The sequence below is a fragment of the Tribolium madens genome, unplaced genomic scaffold (assembly GCF_015345945.1).
Source record: "Tribolium madens isolate multiple individuals breed KSU strain unplaced genomic scaffold, Tmad_KSU_1.1 Scaffold_91;HRSCAF=231;Tcas5.2_LG7, whole genome shotgun sequence".
Classification (NCBI taxonomy): Eukaryota; Metazoa; Arthropoda; class Insecta; order Coleoptera; family Tenebrionidae; genus Tribolium; species Tribolium madens.
Window position 1 is genome coordinate 1869561 of NW_025401063.1, and position 16094 is coordinate 1885654.

The window sequence follows — 16094 nt, forward strand, 5'->3', positions numbered from 1 at the left end:
ATACAATTTAATCAGTTAATAAAAAAGTTAATAATAAACTGCGAAACTTCGCAATGAGTGTGTATTTAATAATAAACAAAAGTTAATAACCGTAAAATCAAGGCCGAGAAATTGTCATTAAGAAAAAAAAAATATGTAACTCATCTGAAAGTATAATTTTAAATCAAGGACTGTGCAAAGTTGCTCGTCTTTATTACAAACAAGTTTTTTTGATCTTGCGATAATAAACATGGCGCAGGGTTTTTTTTTCTACAATGTGACAATTAAACTAAAAATAGGTTGGCAGTAGTGTCATGTGCACACTTAATTATTCAAATGATTGATTTTTAAGCGAGTCAATGAGGGGCCATTAAATTGCCGGAGCCGGCCCTGTCCCACGCGCAGTCGCAGTGCTGCCACCACTCAAATTCCTCTATCCCTAGAAATTTTTCTTCCCGGTTGTGTTATCGGTTTCTTTTCGTCCCGTGTGTGCAAATGTGCGTTTTTCTGTACGTGTGGACGCTCGAAATCGGTCAATTTCCACATCAACAACTCTGAAACCGCAATTCAGTTGGAGGTTAGTGTCGGAAAAGTGTTGTTTTCGTGTCGAGGAAGAATGCGCCATGGCCGAGGAGTATCCAGTGGTGGTGCACTTTTCGCGGGACCCCTCTTTGGCCAACATCGAGCACATGAAGCCCCAGCTTGAGTCCCCCGATAAGTTTTCCGAAACGGGGCACAGTTTCGATGTGTTTTACGTGATCTGTATTGCCTTGTCGATCATAACCTATGTGTTGGATTTGGTTTTGGCCTGTGTTTTGCTCTATTATTACTCGATTTACGGGTATGGACTTTATTTTGCCCTGACGTTGACGTTCGTTCTTGTGCCTGCCTTGTTTGTGACCACGGTTAGCCTTAGATGGTAAGAAACGTTAATATTTCGCATTTACACACATTTTACATACCAATTGAAGGAAAACCACGCCGAAATTGCAGCTCAAGTGGAAAAAAAGAAAATTTTTGGGTGAAACTTCAGTAAAAAGCGTTAATTTTTGAAAAATGTCAAAATTATTAACAATACCAACCTTAGAAAAATTTTGTCGTTAAGTATAACAAAAACCGACTTTTAGCTTGATTTGTGTTTTTTTAGCCAATAATTTTGATAAAATTTGCGGTATTGTTTTGTTTTCTTGCTGTATAAAAATAATTATTTATTTTTATTAACACTTTTTTAATTATTTTGACTAATTTGGAGATGGCTGCTGTCAAAATGATTCTTGAGTCATTCGAAATGATGAAAAAATAACTAAAAAACTCGTTTTTTGTAAAATTACCACCGTTTTCTCAGTGTGCTTCCATTTAAGATGGAAACGTTGATTTTTAAAAAATTTCATTTGGTAAAACACCTTAATTATTTTTTTTTTGTTTTTATTAATGTGGCAACACTGATTTTGAAATTTTTGCACAGTTATTAAAATCATTTTAGATACGAAGTGAAGGAAAATGACGCCGATATTGCAGTTCAAGTGGAAAAAAGTGAAGTTTTATGTGGGTTTTCAATAAAAAGCGTTCATTTTTGAGAAATGTCAAAATTATTAACAATACCAACATTAGAAAAATTTCGTCGGCTTAATTTGTGTTTTTTTGGCCAATAATGTTGATAAGATTTGCAATAATGATTTGTTTTCTTGCTGTATAAAAATAATTATTTATTTTTATTAACACTTTTTTAATTATTTTGACAATTATTTTGACTAATTTGGAGGTGGCTGCTGTGAAAATGATTCTTGAGTCATTCGAAATGATGAAAAAATAACTAAAAAACACGTTTTTTGCAAATTAATCACCGTTTTCTCAAAGTGTGCTTCAATTTAAAATGGAAACGTTGATTTTTAAAAATTTTCATTTGGTAAAACACCTTAATTACAATTTTTTGTTTTTATTGATGTGGCAACACTGATTTTGAAATTTTTGAACAGTTATTAACACACATTTTACATACGAAGTGAAGGAAAATGACGCCGATATTGCAGTTCAAGTGGAAAAAAGTGAAGTTTTATGTGGATTTTCAATAAAAAGCGTTCATTTTTGAAAAATGTCAAAATTATTAACAATACCAACATTAGAAAAATTTCGTCGTTAAGAATAACAAGTCGTTTTAGCTTGATTTGTGTTTTTTTGGCCATTAATATTGATAAAATTTGCGGTAATAATTTGTTTTCTTGCTGAAAAAATAATTATTTATTTTTATTAACACTTTTTTAATTATTTTGACTAATTTGGAGGTGGCTGCTGTCAAAACGATTCTTGAGTCATTCGAAATGATGAAAAAATTACTAAAAAACAAAATTTCCAGCGTTTTCTCAAAGTGTGTTTCCATTTACGATGGAATCGTTGATTTTTAAAAATCCTCCTTTAGTAAAACACCTTAATTACAATTTTTTGTTTTTATTGATGTGGCAACACTGATTTTGAAATTTTTGAACAATTATTAACACACATTTTACATACGAAGTGAAGGAAAATGACGCCGATATTGCAGTTCAAGTGGAAAAAAGTGGCAAAATTATTAACAATACCAACCTTAGAAAACTTTTGTCGTTAAGAGTGACAAAAACTATTTTTAACTCGATTTGTAGTGTTTAAGTCAATAAAATACATGGTAATGATTTGTTTTCGTATCCTTTTATTGTAATAAAATTATAATTGAATTATCGCTTTTTTAATTCTACTACAAATACGGGGGCGGCTGCTGTCAATGGTTTTTGTGTCATTTGAAATGATGAAAAAATAACTAAAAACGCATTTTTTTTAAATATTTAATACCGTTTCCTCAAAGTGTATCTAATTTGCTTTCATTTGATACTAAACACTTCCACAAAAAATGTCAAAATTATTTTGTTTTTTTCGTTTTGGCAGCACTGCCAAGTATGGCAAAGCGGCCACAAACAGGCGTAAATCGCTTCCGGCGAACCCGGAAATGCATGAAAATCGAAAGTTGGACGTTTTATCAATATATTGATTGGTACAAACTGTTCCAAGGTCTGAGAATTTACAAAAAAGGATCGTATTTTCTCTATTGTCCTTATGTCCCAGATTCGTATTCAACCTTCAGTCACGTTAATAAATTTACGACGAAAAGCTCGTAATCTTAAGGGTCTTTTGTGACCTAAATGACTCATTTGGGTCAACTTTTTTCGCTTAAAATTAAGTAAGTTATTCCTGTTGTCGGATGTTGGTTTGTTTATACAGGGTGACTGAAGTAATAAGTAATTAGCCTATTTCCGGATAATTTCTCACTCAAGCTTTCTAATTAGGAATTATTGATAGTTTTAGTTGCCAACTGAGAAACCAAATTTTTCAAATAAGCAAATGGGTAATTTAACAGGCATTTGCGTCACTTTTGACACTTATTTTCTCCATTGTTGGATAATTTATAAACGTAATGAGAAAATTACTTTAATTACTTCCGGATGTGATCAAATTTGCGCCTAACGCTTCCTGAATAATTAATTATGTGACATTTGATAAAAAACAACAGTGTAATGGTTACCAACTAAAAAATTAAAAATAGGACTAGGTTTAATTTTCTATTGTTTGTGATACCAACATTATGTAATGTCACTAGAACAAATACGGAAGTGCAAAACATATCTAAAATCTGTGCACGATTTAATAAACAATAGACTATTGTGCACACAGCCATTTAAAGCGGGGCATTTATTGTGTTTTTGCCACTTGTTGGATTCCAAAACACTAAATTCCCCTAGATTTGTCATTTTTCCCATAGCAACGGGTTAATTTTTTGTCTAGCATTTGAATCACTTGATTCTATTTTCGTGTGTTTTTTTAACCAATCAAAACATTGAGTGATCTTGGCATTGAATTACATTTATTTTTGCATCTTTATGCCTCTGCCAAACTTTTTATAGCACGCGAATGTTTACATAAACTGCAACAAATTAAGTGATAATTGTGGTTTTTCAAAAATAAATTTCTTGCGTTTGCACTGAAGAAAGTTTCGATAAAATGTCCTTGAAATAGTAAATTTTTCGCTTATCAGTTATCACACAATGTCACTGTTTAACGGTCGTAAATTACGTAAATTATTTTTAGACGATTGCGTAGTGTATTATTGACTATAATTGCTAATTATGTACTCAGGTATAATTTAACTTGCGTTCCCACGAATCGTATTTCAAAATTCCCAAACGTAATAACCTTGAAAACCACCGAAATAGCAAAAAAAACCAAAATATTTTTGTTTACCAATGGGAATAAAGGCAAAAGCACGTCGTCAAAATTTAATGTGGGTGTTTTTTTTTCACAAATTGTATCATGCGTTTAGTTAAATTTCAAATCGAAGTAGTCTGTGGCTTCGAAATTAGGTTGGCAACACTGAATAATACCGATGATTAAGTTTGCAACCTTGACTCTCAAATTCAAACGTCAAATTTTTATAGTCAATTGTCATTCGTTTCCGGCGGGCAACCACTGACTCAGCCGTCACGTGAAACATCTAGATATAACAAATTACTTTTTGTGTATACTGGACGTTTGTCATTTTGATTTTTCAAAAAAATTAGGTAATTTAGCCAATAAACTTGAGTTGCAAATTAATAAACACTCTGTATACAGCCGTTTCAATTATCATTTTAACTTATTTTTTAACAATAAAGAGACTAACGGTTGTTTTGTCACAAAATTTTTTATTGAAAAATTAATGAACACTAGGTATGCACGTAATTTATAGTGAAAAGTTTTTGTTTGGCAACCTTGAACGTCAAACTTTTATAGTCAATTGATATAACAAATTAGTTTTTTTGTATACTGGACGTTTGTCATTTTGTTTTTTCAAGAAAAATTAGATAATTTACTCAAAAAACCTTGAGTTCCAAATTAATAAACACTGTATACCACACTGACATAACCAATTAGTTTTTGTGTATCTGGACGTTTGTCATTTTATTTTTTTTTAAGAAAAATTAGATAATTTACCCAAAAAAAAAAACTTGAGTTCCAAATTAATACACTCCGTATATAGCCGTTTCATTTATCATTTTAACTTTTTTTTTAATAATAAAAGGTGAAAGATACATTTGAGTTTTTAGTCGCCTATACGTTTGTTTTTTCAAAAATTTTTTATTGAAAAATTAATGAACACGAATTTACAGTGATCTCTGTATTTATTTATTTTCTAGTTTTTACACCAGATGAATAAATGATTTTTGTCCTCAACTTAGCGTTAAGTTAAAAATCTTAGTTTGGCAACCTTGACTCTCATATTCAAACGTCAAATTTTTATAGTAAATTGTCATTCATTTTCGACGGACAACCATTGACTTAGCCGTCACCTGACATATTCTGATATAAGAAATTAGTTTTTATGTATACTGGACGTCTGTCATTTTGTCTTCGAAAATTAGATAATTTAGCTATAAAAACCTTGGGATTTCAAATCAATAAACATTATATCCATTTGATTTTTTTAATAAAACAGGTTGTAGTGCTTTTTAAGTATACTAGACGTGTATTATTTTGTTTGAAAAGGGTTAATAATTTAGCGTTGCTAATAGATTTTTTTGACACAAACATTATAATATTCCGTGTTGCCAACCTAAATAGGAAATTTAATTATTTTTTAGTTTTATTTCAATAAAAATGGCGGTTCAAGGATTTGTCAAAAATAATTGTTTGGATTAAGATTAACATGAAAATGTTGAAAGATTCTGAAAATAGGATATCCTCTCAACTGTTATTTTCAGGATTTCCAGTTTGCTGAATAATCGCAGTTGTTTATTTTCATGCCTGGATAAAAATAAAATGTGCGTTACATACGGAATTTCGCTAAAAACAACAATCCGATAAAATTTTTAATTTCTTATCTGCTCTAATAATTTTAATCCGACAATTATTCCTGACAACTCTAGAAACATTATCTCAAATTAATTGAACCTAAAGTGGAACAAATTACGAAGAAATTGACAATCGACGGAACTGGAGATTTAATGTTTTATTTCGTCATCTGTCTAACGTTACGGATATTTACTTTTTATTACCAGTAATTGAAAATGTATGTCATAGAATAAAGTATAATTCCACTGAGTATTTTTCTAGTGAGCTGCGAGTTGCACAGCCGACTTTGATTTAATTGAAACGTTTCATACAAATCTGACATTTAACCTAAGACGAGACTTGCATTTGTTCTTCATCTCATGGCCAACTGGGATTAAATAAAAGCAATTTGAATTTGTCCCGATTTCTCGTGGAATAAAATCGATGGCTGAACTAATATTTGCGTTGAAATTGTTGTTTTAATTGACGTGTCAGGGATTAATTTTTTTACCGAAAAATCGATTTAGTTACGGTCATCGCTCTATAGCAAGCCCATTCGTGCTCAATTTGCATGAAAACAACATTTTTCCCATTAATTAGTCTAGCAAATAATCAATATTAAAAGATTTGAATCATCCGGGGAATTTTGAGAGACTGGAAAGTTTTTATTTATTCATTGACGTAATCGGGTCTCCTAAAAAGTAAAATCACTCTCACATTTTTTTTTATCTATTTCAGGTACATAATCGATCATGATGACCCGTCCGTCGGTAAAACCCGATTATTGCACTGGGTGGTAAGAATTATTTTCCTCCTTCTACAACTCTCCCCTTTACTTCGCTACATCGATACACTGATCTACGGAATTCAGAGTAAAATCATCGGTTCTTCGTTTCTCTATCGTCGAATGTTGGACGAAGACACCAACAGTGCACTTTTAAGGTTGTATCACTGTTTTCTCCACGCCGCCCCTCAAGCCATCATCCAATTGATGATCCTCTTGGTGCACGTGACCCACCCCGAAAAAGTACCACTCGAAATAGGTACGAGTTAGTTGGTTTGATGTTACCAGGTTGGCAACGTAAAATGTCAGTTGTTATATTTTGACAGATGTCAACTATGGTTATTTAAGTTGGCACGACTGAAAATTATTGCCCATTTTTTGTTTATTATTCAACGTTGACAACTCAATGTTAAAATCAATCTTGCGATTGGTACGAATTTTTTTTCACAAATTATACCAGTTAAATTTCAAATCGAAGTGGCCTGTAGCTTCGAAATTAAGTTGGCAACACTGAATAATGGCGATTATTAAGTTTGCAACATTGACTCTCAAATTCAAACGTCAAATTTTTATAGTCAATTGTCATTCGTTTCCGGCGGGCAACCACTGACTCAGCCGTCATGTGAAACATTTTGATATAACAAATTAGTTTTTGTGTATATTGGATGTTTGTCATTTTGCTTTTTCAAAAAAATTAGATAATTTAGCTAATAAACTTGAGTTGCAAATTAATAAACACTCTGTATACAGCTGTTTCAATAATCATTTTAACTTATTTCTTTAACAATAAAGAGACTAACGTTTGTTTTGTCACAGAAATTTTTATTGAAAAATTAATGAACACTAGGTATTGTTTGGCAACCTTGAACGTCAAACTTTTATAATCAATTGATATAACAAATTAGTTTTTTTGTATACTGGACGTTTGTCATTTTGTTTTATCAAGAAAAATTTGATAATTTACCCAAAAAAAATTTGAGTTCCAAATTAATAAACACTCTGTATACCACACTGACATAACAAATTAGTTTTTGTGTATACTGGACGTTTGTCATTTTGTTTTTTTTAAGAAAAATTAGATAATTTACCCAAAAAAACTTGAGTTCCAAATTAATACACTCTGTATACAGCCGTTTCAATTATCATTGTAACTTTTTTTTAACAATAAAAGGTGAAAGATACATTTGAGTTTTTATGTCTACTAGACATTTGTTTTTTCACAATTTTTTTATTGAAAAATTAATGAACACGAATTTACAGTGAACTCTATATTTATGTATTTTCTAATTTTTACACCAGATGACCAAATGATTTTTATTCGCAACTTGGTGTCAAGTTAAAAATTTTAGTTTGGCAACTTTGACTCTCACATTCAAACGTCAAATTTTTATAGTCAATTGTCATTCGTTTCCGACGGGCAACCCCTGAGTCAGCCGTCACGTGAAACATTTTGATATAACAAATTAGTTTTTGTGTATACTGGACGTTTGTCATTTTGTTTTTTTTTAAAAGTTAGATAATTTAGCCAATAAACTTGAGTTGCAAATTAATAAACACTCTGTATACAGCTGTTTCAATTATCATTTTAACTTATTTTTTTAACAATAAAGAGACAAACGTTTGTTTTGTCACAAAAAAGTTTTATTGAAAAATTAATGAACACTAGGTATACACATAAATTATAGTGAAAAGTTTTTGTTTGGCAACCTTGACAAATTCAAACGTCAAACTTTTATAGTCAATTGATATAACAAATTAGTTTTTTTGTATACTGGACGTTTGTCATTTTGTTTTTTCAAGAAAAATTAGATAATTTACTCAAAAAACCTTGAGTTCCAAATTAATAAACACTGTATACCACACTGACATAACCAATTAGTTTTTGTGTATCTGGACGTTTGTCATTTTATTTTTTTTTAAGAAAAATTAGATAATTTACCCCAAAAAAAACTTGGGTTCCAAATTAATACACTCTGTATACAGCCGTTTCAATTACCATTTTTTTTTTTTTTTTATAATAAAAGGTGAAAGATACATTTGAGTTTTTATGTCTACTAGACGTTTGTTTTTTCACAAATTTTTTATTAAAAAATTAATGAACACGAATTTACAGTGAACTCTATATTTATTTATTTTCTAATTTTTACACCAGATGACTAAATGATTTTTGTCCTCAACTTAGCGTCAAGTTAAAAATCTTAGTTTGGCAACATTGACTCTCAAATTCAAACGTCAAATTTTTATAGTAAATTGACATTATTCATTCCGACGGGCAACCACTGGCTTAGCCGTCACCTGACATATTTTGATATAACAAATTAGTTTTTATGTATACTGGACGTCTGTCATTTTGCCTTTTTAGGAAATTAGATAATTTAGCTTAAAAAAAATGGGATTCCAAATCAATAAAAGAATTCAGTGTTGTTAATAGATTTTTTGTCACAAACGTTAATATTATTCCGTATTGCCAACTTAAATAGGAAATTTAAATATTTTTAAAATAAAAATGGCGGTTTAAGGATTGTCAAAAATAATTGTTTAGATTAAGTTTAATGTGAAAATCTTGAAAAGTTCTGAAAATAGTAGATCCTCTCTCAGGATTTCCAGCTTAAATGTCAGTTGTTACATTTTAACAGATTTCGTTGGCGATTATTCATTAATCTACTTAAAATTTGGTTGGCAACATTGAAAAATATTCGCCATTTTTTGTTTGATTATTATTAAACGTTGCCAACTAAATGTCAAAATCGCAAAAACTAAGTTGGCAACATTGAAAGAAGTTTCCTATCTTCTTTTGTTATAAGTTTTTATCTTCAATTATTATATTTTGACAGATGTCATCGTGATCCAATCATGGACGGTCGTGGCCGCCTTGATGTCAATCGCATGGTCTCTCACGTCATACCACAGATCTGTCCGTTACGCCCGAGACGATAAAGAAAAGATCAAATGGGCAGGGACTTTGATTGCGTTCTGTTGGCACCTTATGAGTGCATGTAAGATTTGTGTACCCAATTGGCTATGAAAAATCAAACTTGACATTTCAGTATCACGTGTTTTGGCCTTGAGTCTCTTAGCTTCCATCTTCCCAGCATGGATGGGGTGTGTGTGTGCCCTCCATTGGATCGTGATGTCCATATGGTTGACCTTGAGTCAACACCACCCGGCAGCATGTAGTAGTCGATGCGAGGAGATATTCCTGTCAATAAGTCTAGGCCTTGCCTATGTGTTGGCATTTATTTCACCACGAGATGGCCCCACTAGATACGTCTACCTCGCCTATTACCTCGTCTGCTTCATGGAGAATACAGCGGCGTTAGTCGTGTGGTAATATTGAAGCACGAAGCGAAACTGAGTGCCTTAATAATATTGATTTTTCTCAGGTGTGTTACAAATAATTCCGTTGATAATCCCTGTCTCTATTATGGGGCTGCTGGGGCGCAAATCGTGGCGTTCCTCCTCGGGATTGCATTCCTCCTCATCTACTACAAATACTGCCATCCATCCAAGGCCTACCGGAGTAAAATCCCCGATGTGTCCGATTCCGGGATGCTCGATATCGATAAGCCCGGTTTTAGTAAATCGTACGATGTGAGATCGCATTCCTGATCCGCGACTTTCGTGTAAGCTGAGGCTTACACAAGAGTTGCATACTTTATTTTTCTAGCTCAGTATTTGAAATGTGATACTTGCTTCTTGGAAGTAAAACAGTATTGTGGCATGTGAGTGGCCTTATTAGACTGCCAACTGTGCCAATCGGTGTCTACTATTGCCTTAAATGTATATATGACTGTTGTTGACGCTTCAGATTTTATTGTTATTGACGAAATTCTCTGTACTTAATTGAGGCACTGCTGGTTTTTGAACACTGTACTCGAGTTTGAGTGATATATGTAACGCTCTGCGATATTAATGTGAATTATTAATACATTATCTACAGGGTGTTCCGTCTAAACCCCACTTTCGAAGTATTGGGAGTTGGAATAATCGTATTTATTTGAAAATTGGTACATAGCCATAAACCATTAAGTGAAAATATCCACTAAATGAAAATATTTTCAAGATGGCGGCACTTCCGCTTATACCGGAAGTCGGTCTCAACTTTCTTATTTTAAATGGAAAGCTATATTTTTTACTGCGTTTTTGGATTAATCGGGTGATTTTAAGGGAGTTTTCATCAGTTTTCCCTATACCTAATTTTAGCCGTTTTTGAAATATTTGGAGTTTTTCAAAAATTTTTGGATCTGCACCTTCCACTTCAAAAATCGGTAACTCTGCCGTTTTTTAAGATTTTAAATTAATTTTTTAGCGTTTGAAAGAGAAAGCTTAGATCCTTTTTCTGGTGTTTTCAAATTTTGAAAAAAAAAGTAGCATATCCCAAAATTTTAAGGTTACTTTTGTAATAATTCAAATACCCATAACTTAATTTTTTCAAATGAAATACCCCAATTTTTATTGTACTAATTTAACAACGAATTCAAAATTTTAAAAAATAGCAGAGTTACCGATTTTTAAATTGGAAGGTGCAGATCCAAAAATTTTTGAAAAATTCTAAATATTTCAAAAACGGCTAAATTTAGGTATAGGGAAAGCTGATGAAAACTCCCTTAAAATAACCCGATTAATCCAAAAACGCAGTAAAAAATATAGCTTTCCATTTAAAATAAGAAAGTTGAGACCGACTTCCGGTCATCTGCCATCTTGAAAATATTTTCATTTAGGAGGACTTAATGCATTATGGCTATGTATCAATTTTCAAACAAATATTATTATTTGAACTCCCAATATTTTTAATGTGGGATTTAGACGGAACACCCTGTATAAAGCCTAAAGTGTTATTTTGAGGGAACAAATCGAAATTAATCATATATTTTGTATTATATTTGCAAATATTGTATAGAGATTACTGGAGATATTTATAAGTGTTGGTTTGTAATAAAACTACCAAAACTTTTTTTTTTCATCTTTTAAATAAAAACCCTACAATTATTCACTCTCAGTGTTGCCATTACTCTGCGTGAGGAACACCTGCTGGGGGGCAGTATTCTGCTGAGCCACCTGAAAAACAACATACACGGTTACCAACTTGAAAAAACAAGAATTACTAGTGTGCTATGATTTGAAAGCAATGTTGCCAACTTAATAAACAAAAGAACCTCAATCGACTTGAATCAAGTGGGGTTGTGACGTGGCAATCGGCGCCGTCTGGATAATGACAGGTTGTGACGTATTTTATTTTGCAGATATTTTGACAGGAAATTTAAAATTTAATTTCCCGCTAAAATACTTCTTCGCACTCATATAATCCTATACTCCTGATACTTTTTCAATAGAAATTGAAAATTTTGCTCGAATACTCAAAATCTTAGCAAAAAAAAGCACAAGTTTTAAAAGTATCAGGATCACAGAAACTCGAAGAAGTATTTTGCCGGGAAATTTAAAATTAAATTTCCCGCCAAAATACCTCTTCGCACTCCTATGATCCTGTTAGTCCTGATACTTTTTAACTGAAATTTTAAATTTTGTAGAAATTCAAAAAGTATCAGGAGTGCCAGGATCANTTGACAGGAAATTTAAAATTTAATTTCCCGCTAAAATACTTCTTCGCACTCATATAATCCTATACTCCTGATACTTTTTCAATAGAAATTGAAAAAATACGCAAAATTTTAGCAATCTTAGCAAAAATTCGCACAAGTTTTAAAAGTATCAAGATCACAGAAACTCGAAGAAGTATTTTGCTATGACTATTGAAATTAAATTTCCCGCCAAAATACCTCTTCGCACTCCTATGATCCTGTTAGTCCTGATACTTTTTAACTGAAATTTTAAATTTTGTAGAAATTCAAAAAGTATCAGGAGTGCCAGGATCACAGAAACGCGAAGAAGTATTTTGCTATGACTATTGAAAGCAATGTTGCCAACTTAATTTTAATAAAAGACCCTCAACCGACTTGAATCAAGTGGGGCTGTGACGTGGCAATCGGCGCCGTCTGGATAATGACAGGTTGTGACGTATTTCCCTGAAGTTGCATCTTAATCATTTGCAACTGTTGCGGCGTGAGATTAATCTGAAAAACCATGAAATTATGAAACAATCTGGGGGAAAAACCGCACCAACCGGAATTTGCTGTATTTCGCCACTGGGTGTGACGATTTGTTGCACGATTTGCACATTTCCGGGCTGGTTTTGCGCTTGTATCAGGACCGGAGTTTGGGCCGTCGAGGTGTTGGGGGGCGACGAACTGGCCGCGTTCTGTAACAGCGCCATCTATTGGTGGAAATCACTTGGGGCTGGCCTTATACCTGATCGATGGCGTTGACTTGCACGGTTTGCACTTGTTGGGGCTGCACGATCTGGATGGCGCCCTGGGGCTGCGTGGGGGCGGCGGTGGCAGCCGCCGTGGCGGTGTTCTGCTGCAGGTTGGCGTGGTGTTGTTGCGCGAGCTGGAAATAGTAGACTTGGTCGGAGTTGGAGGCGCGGGTGGCGTCGTCTCGGGGCTTCGCCGGCTTCATGTCGTCTCTGGGGACGATGTCGATGAGGAAGTCAAACTGGTCGTATTTGGAGATGGCCATGGCGATGTCGTTGCGTTGCAGAGTGCGTCGCTTGTTGTCCTCGGTGTGGATCCAGGCCCTCAGGGTCAGCTCCTGGATGAAGATCTCGGCCGCTTTGGCGAACAGCAAGGGGGCTTCGGCCGAGATCATCTTCACGTCCTCGTCGAGTTTCATGATTTTTTTTATGCGGGCGAGTGGCAACACTTGCTGTTTCAGGTCCATCTACGGGAGTTTGTTAGAGGGGGCATTTGGGGGTTAGATTGGTTTACGTTGCGGATGGCGCGGATGTCTTCCATGGCTTTGGGCCAGAATTGGTTGAGGACGTTTTGGGCCTCGCTCTGGGTCTGGCACTGGTCTTCCACACATTGTGTTTCGGTTTTTTCTTCAGTTGTCTCGGTGCTGGAACTGGGAAGTCAGACTTTGGGGGCTGGGGGCGCACTACTCACGTGTTTAAATAGTACACCGACATTGTTGCGATTATTTAAAGATGAATTGACCGCCTCTAATGGCCAATCACTTTCACATTTCTTCGTCTCGTCCAATCCAATGTTGTTTGACGATAAAAACAATATGGCGGGCGACAGTGGAGCCAACAGCGGAATGTTAAATGCCCCAAATCGACTTTATATTTTAATAAATGTTGCAAAACTTAATTAATTAATTATATTACAGTTAACTATACAAAAACGCTAGCTTTGCGATTTAAAAATAATAAATTTGAAATAATAAATCACACAGGTGGCAGCACTGCCAAATGTCACTTGACGAAAAAAAACACAATTTTTACAAAACACAGTTTATTCAGTTTCTCAAACTATTTAATGCAGTAAAGGTAGTTAAACTTTAGCTTTTTTCGGAGTTGTAGCCTCGCCTGAGCGTAATTTACGTTTCGTTGCTTCCGGGTCTTCGTCATCTTCTTCGTCCTCATCCATGTGTTCATCATAGTCTTCGTCGCCGATGTCCATTTGTTCTAAAAATTTCGATTTAACAGTTTGACAAGTAAAATAACTTAACCTATACCGTCACCGGTTTTTTCCTGTTCCACGAGTTCGGTTAATGCTATGTTGACATTTTTTTGGATTGTTCTTAAGGATTTCATGTAATCCCCCCAATTGTGATTCTTGAGTTGAACTGTTTCGTTTAAACATTTCAAAATTATGTTATTTTTGTGTATTTTGACAGTTATCACACCTTCGTTTGTCATTTTACTAAGCGCATGGGCACCAACATTAAAAAATTAAATTTTTGAATAAAAATAAATTTTGATTCAAATTTTTTGCAAGATATCGACGTGTCGATTCCAAATCTGTCTTTATACTAATTGCAACAATATTAATACGAAAAATCTCAAATATTTATATCAAAATTAGTAAAAAAGACTATAATCATCATTTTTGGTTATTTTCACCAAATTTCACTCTACGATTGGATATTTTGCTTCTATGTGATACTACTGTATATTTAATTTGTCAAATAAATGAAAAAAACTTAATAATAAACTGTAAATTTATTTAAAAAATACATTTCCCCATTCCCAAAATTTGAACATGGTCAAAAAATTTCAAAATATTTAAATTTCAAAAGTATCAGGAGTACCAGGATCACAGAAACGCGAAGAAGTATTTTGGCGGGAAATTTAAAATTAAATTTTCCGCCAAAATACCTCTTCGCACTCATGTGATCCTGTTACTCCTGATACTTTTTTAATAAAAATTGAAAATTTTGCTAAAATACGCAAAATTTTAGCAAAAAAAGCACAAATTCTTAAAAGTATCAGGAGTAACAAGATCACAGAAACGCGAAGAAGTATTTTGGCGGGAAATTTAAAATTAAAATTTTCGTCAAAATACCTCTTCGCACTCCTATGATCCTATTACTCCTGATACTTTTTAAATAAAAATTGACATTTGTGCTAAAAATCGTAAAAAAATTAAAAAGTATCAGGAGTATCAGGATCACAGAAACGTAAAGAGGTATTTTGGCGTCCTGTTGTTCTTCAAGTAGCAGGAGTAGGTATCAGGATCACAAATTTTTTTTGTTTGTTTACAGTTTCTGTAAAATTGCTTAAAAATTTGGCGGATTGATAACATTTCATATTTATTACAGTTTTCTTTTTTACAAGTTTCGCTAAATGTGTTTAAAACTTCGAAGAATAGATGGCACTAGTTGCATTTAGAAAACTGTAATATTGTTTAAAAATCTGATTTTAGTCACATTTTTAAGTTTACTCTATTCTTAGAAGAGTAAAAAATTAAAAAAGCTGGCTTTTTGTGTTTTTATGTAACTTTTTTACTCTGTTAAATTAACACAAGAAGTAAAAGTATAAATTTATTCAATAACGAAAATAATACATTTCCTCATTTATTATAAATATACATTTCTTTGTTTCGTCTAAGTTTATTAACAGACTTAATTTTTCCAACATTTGGTTACAAAGGCACAAAATATTTTAGTAAAATATTGACATGACACAAAAAAAAAACAAGGTTGGTAACGCTAGAGGAATTTTCGGTCCGACACCCTTTCGACTTCCTCCCATTGTTTACATTGACGTTTGTGACACTTGACAATTTGTTTGCCTCGTAATGCCTCGTTTAAATTCATAAAACTAAATTGAATAAGTGGAGTGAATTACAATTCCTACCATGGAATAATTCGTTTAATTAAACCCGTTCCTCCCCGTGTCGCAAACCCCGTTCGAGACAAGTGCCATCAACCACAATTTTATCACTAATCTTAGTCATTTTTCCTTCAATCTCTGATAAGTTATCGCAATGTCGAGTGTAAACATTTAAACGATGCCATGTATGGGTTAAAAGCGTCCAAAGGACTCTTCTTCCTCCTGCTCTTCAACTCGGCTTTAGGTAAAACCCCCAGTTTCAAGCCCCCAACCCCAGCCCCTGTTTCAGGCGAATCGTGCGACCCCTCTGCCCTGCCCTCGCCA

General features: G+C 33.4%; 4 protein-coding genes and 1 long non-coding RNA gene across 5 annotated transcripts in view; 2 read left to right on the forward strand and 3 right to left on the reverse strand.

The window, feature by feature from the left end:
* Positions 1-139: 139 nt before the first annotated feature.
* LOC123011148 lies at positions 140-1038 on the reverse strand. Its single transcript, XR_006413127.1, has 2 exons — positions 942-1038; positions 140-890 (listed from the first exon to the last, which is right to left on the reverse strand). It is a non-coding gene; the product is annotated as an uncharacterized LOC123011148 (long non-coding RNA).
* Positions 1039-3149: 2111 nt separating this feature from the next.
* On the forward strand, positions 3150-10204 carry LOC123011725 (XK-related protein 4-like). The gene is made up of 5 exons (XM_044409314.1): positions 3150-3187; positions 6550-6854; positions 9430-9591; positions 9643-9922; positions 9979-10204. Exons 1-5 carry the CDS (start codon positions 3150-3152, stop codon positions 10202-10204), a joined length of 1011 nt encoding a protein of 336 aa, XP_044265249.1.
* Positions 10205-11492: 1288 nt separating this feature from the next.
* LOC123010896 (nuclear transcription factor Y subunit gamma) lies at positions 11493-13739 on the reverse strand. The gene is made up of 6 exons (XM_044408078.1): positions 13597-13739; positions 13420-13549; positions 12902-13372; positions 12717-12851; positions 12550-12666; positions 11493-11653 (listed from the first exon to the last, which is right to left on the reverse strand). Exons 1-6 carry the CDS (start codon positions 13617-13619, stop codon positions 11582-11584), a joined length of 948 nt encoding a protein of 315 aa, XP_044264013.1. The 5' UTR covers positions 13620-13739; the 3' UTR covers positions 11493-11581.
* A 190-nt stretch (positions 13740-13929) lies between these two features.
* Positions 13930-14367, reverse strand: LOC123010897. The gene is made up of 2 exons (XM_044408079.1): positions 14171-14367; positions 13930-14120 (listed from the first exon to the last, which is right to left on the reverse strand). The coding sequence occupies exons 1-2, from the start codon at positions 14352-14354 to the stop codon at positions 13987-13989; spliced, it is 318 nt and encodes a 105-aa protein (XP_044264014.1). The 5' UTR covers positions 14355-14367; the 3' UTR covers positions 13930-13986.
* A 1310-nt stretch (positions 14368-15677) lies between these two features.
* Positions 15678-16094, forward strand: part of LOC123011726 — an 853-nt gene continuing 436 nt past the window's right edge. The window contains exons 1-2 of the mRNA XM_044409315.1: positions 15678-16014; positions 16060-16090. Of these exons, the coding sequence (XP_044265250.1) occupies positions 15954-16014; positions 16060-16090 (92 nt within the window). The 5' untranslated portion in view covers positions 15678-15953. The remainder of the gene's footprint in view (positions 16015-16059; positions 16091-16094) is intronic.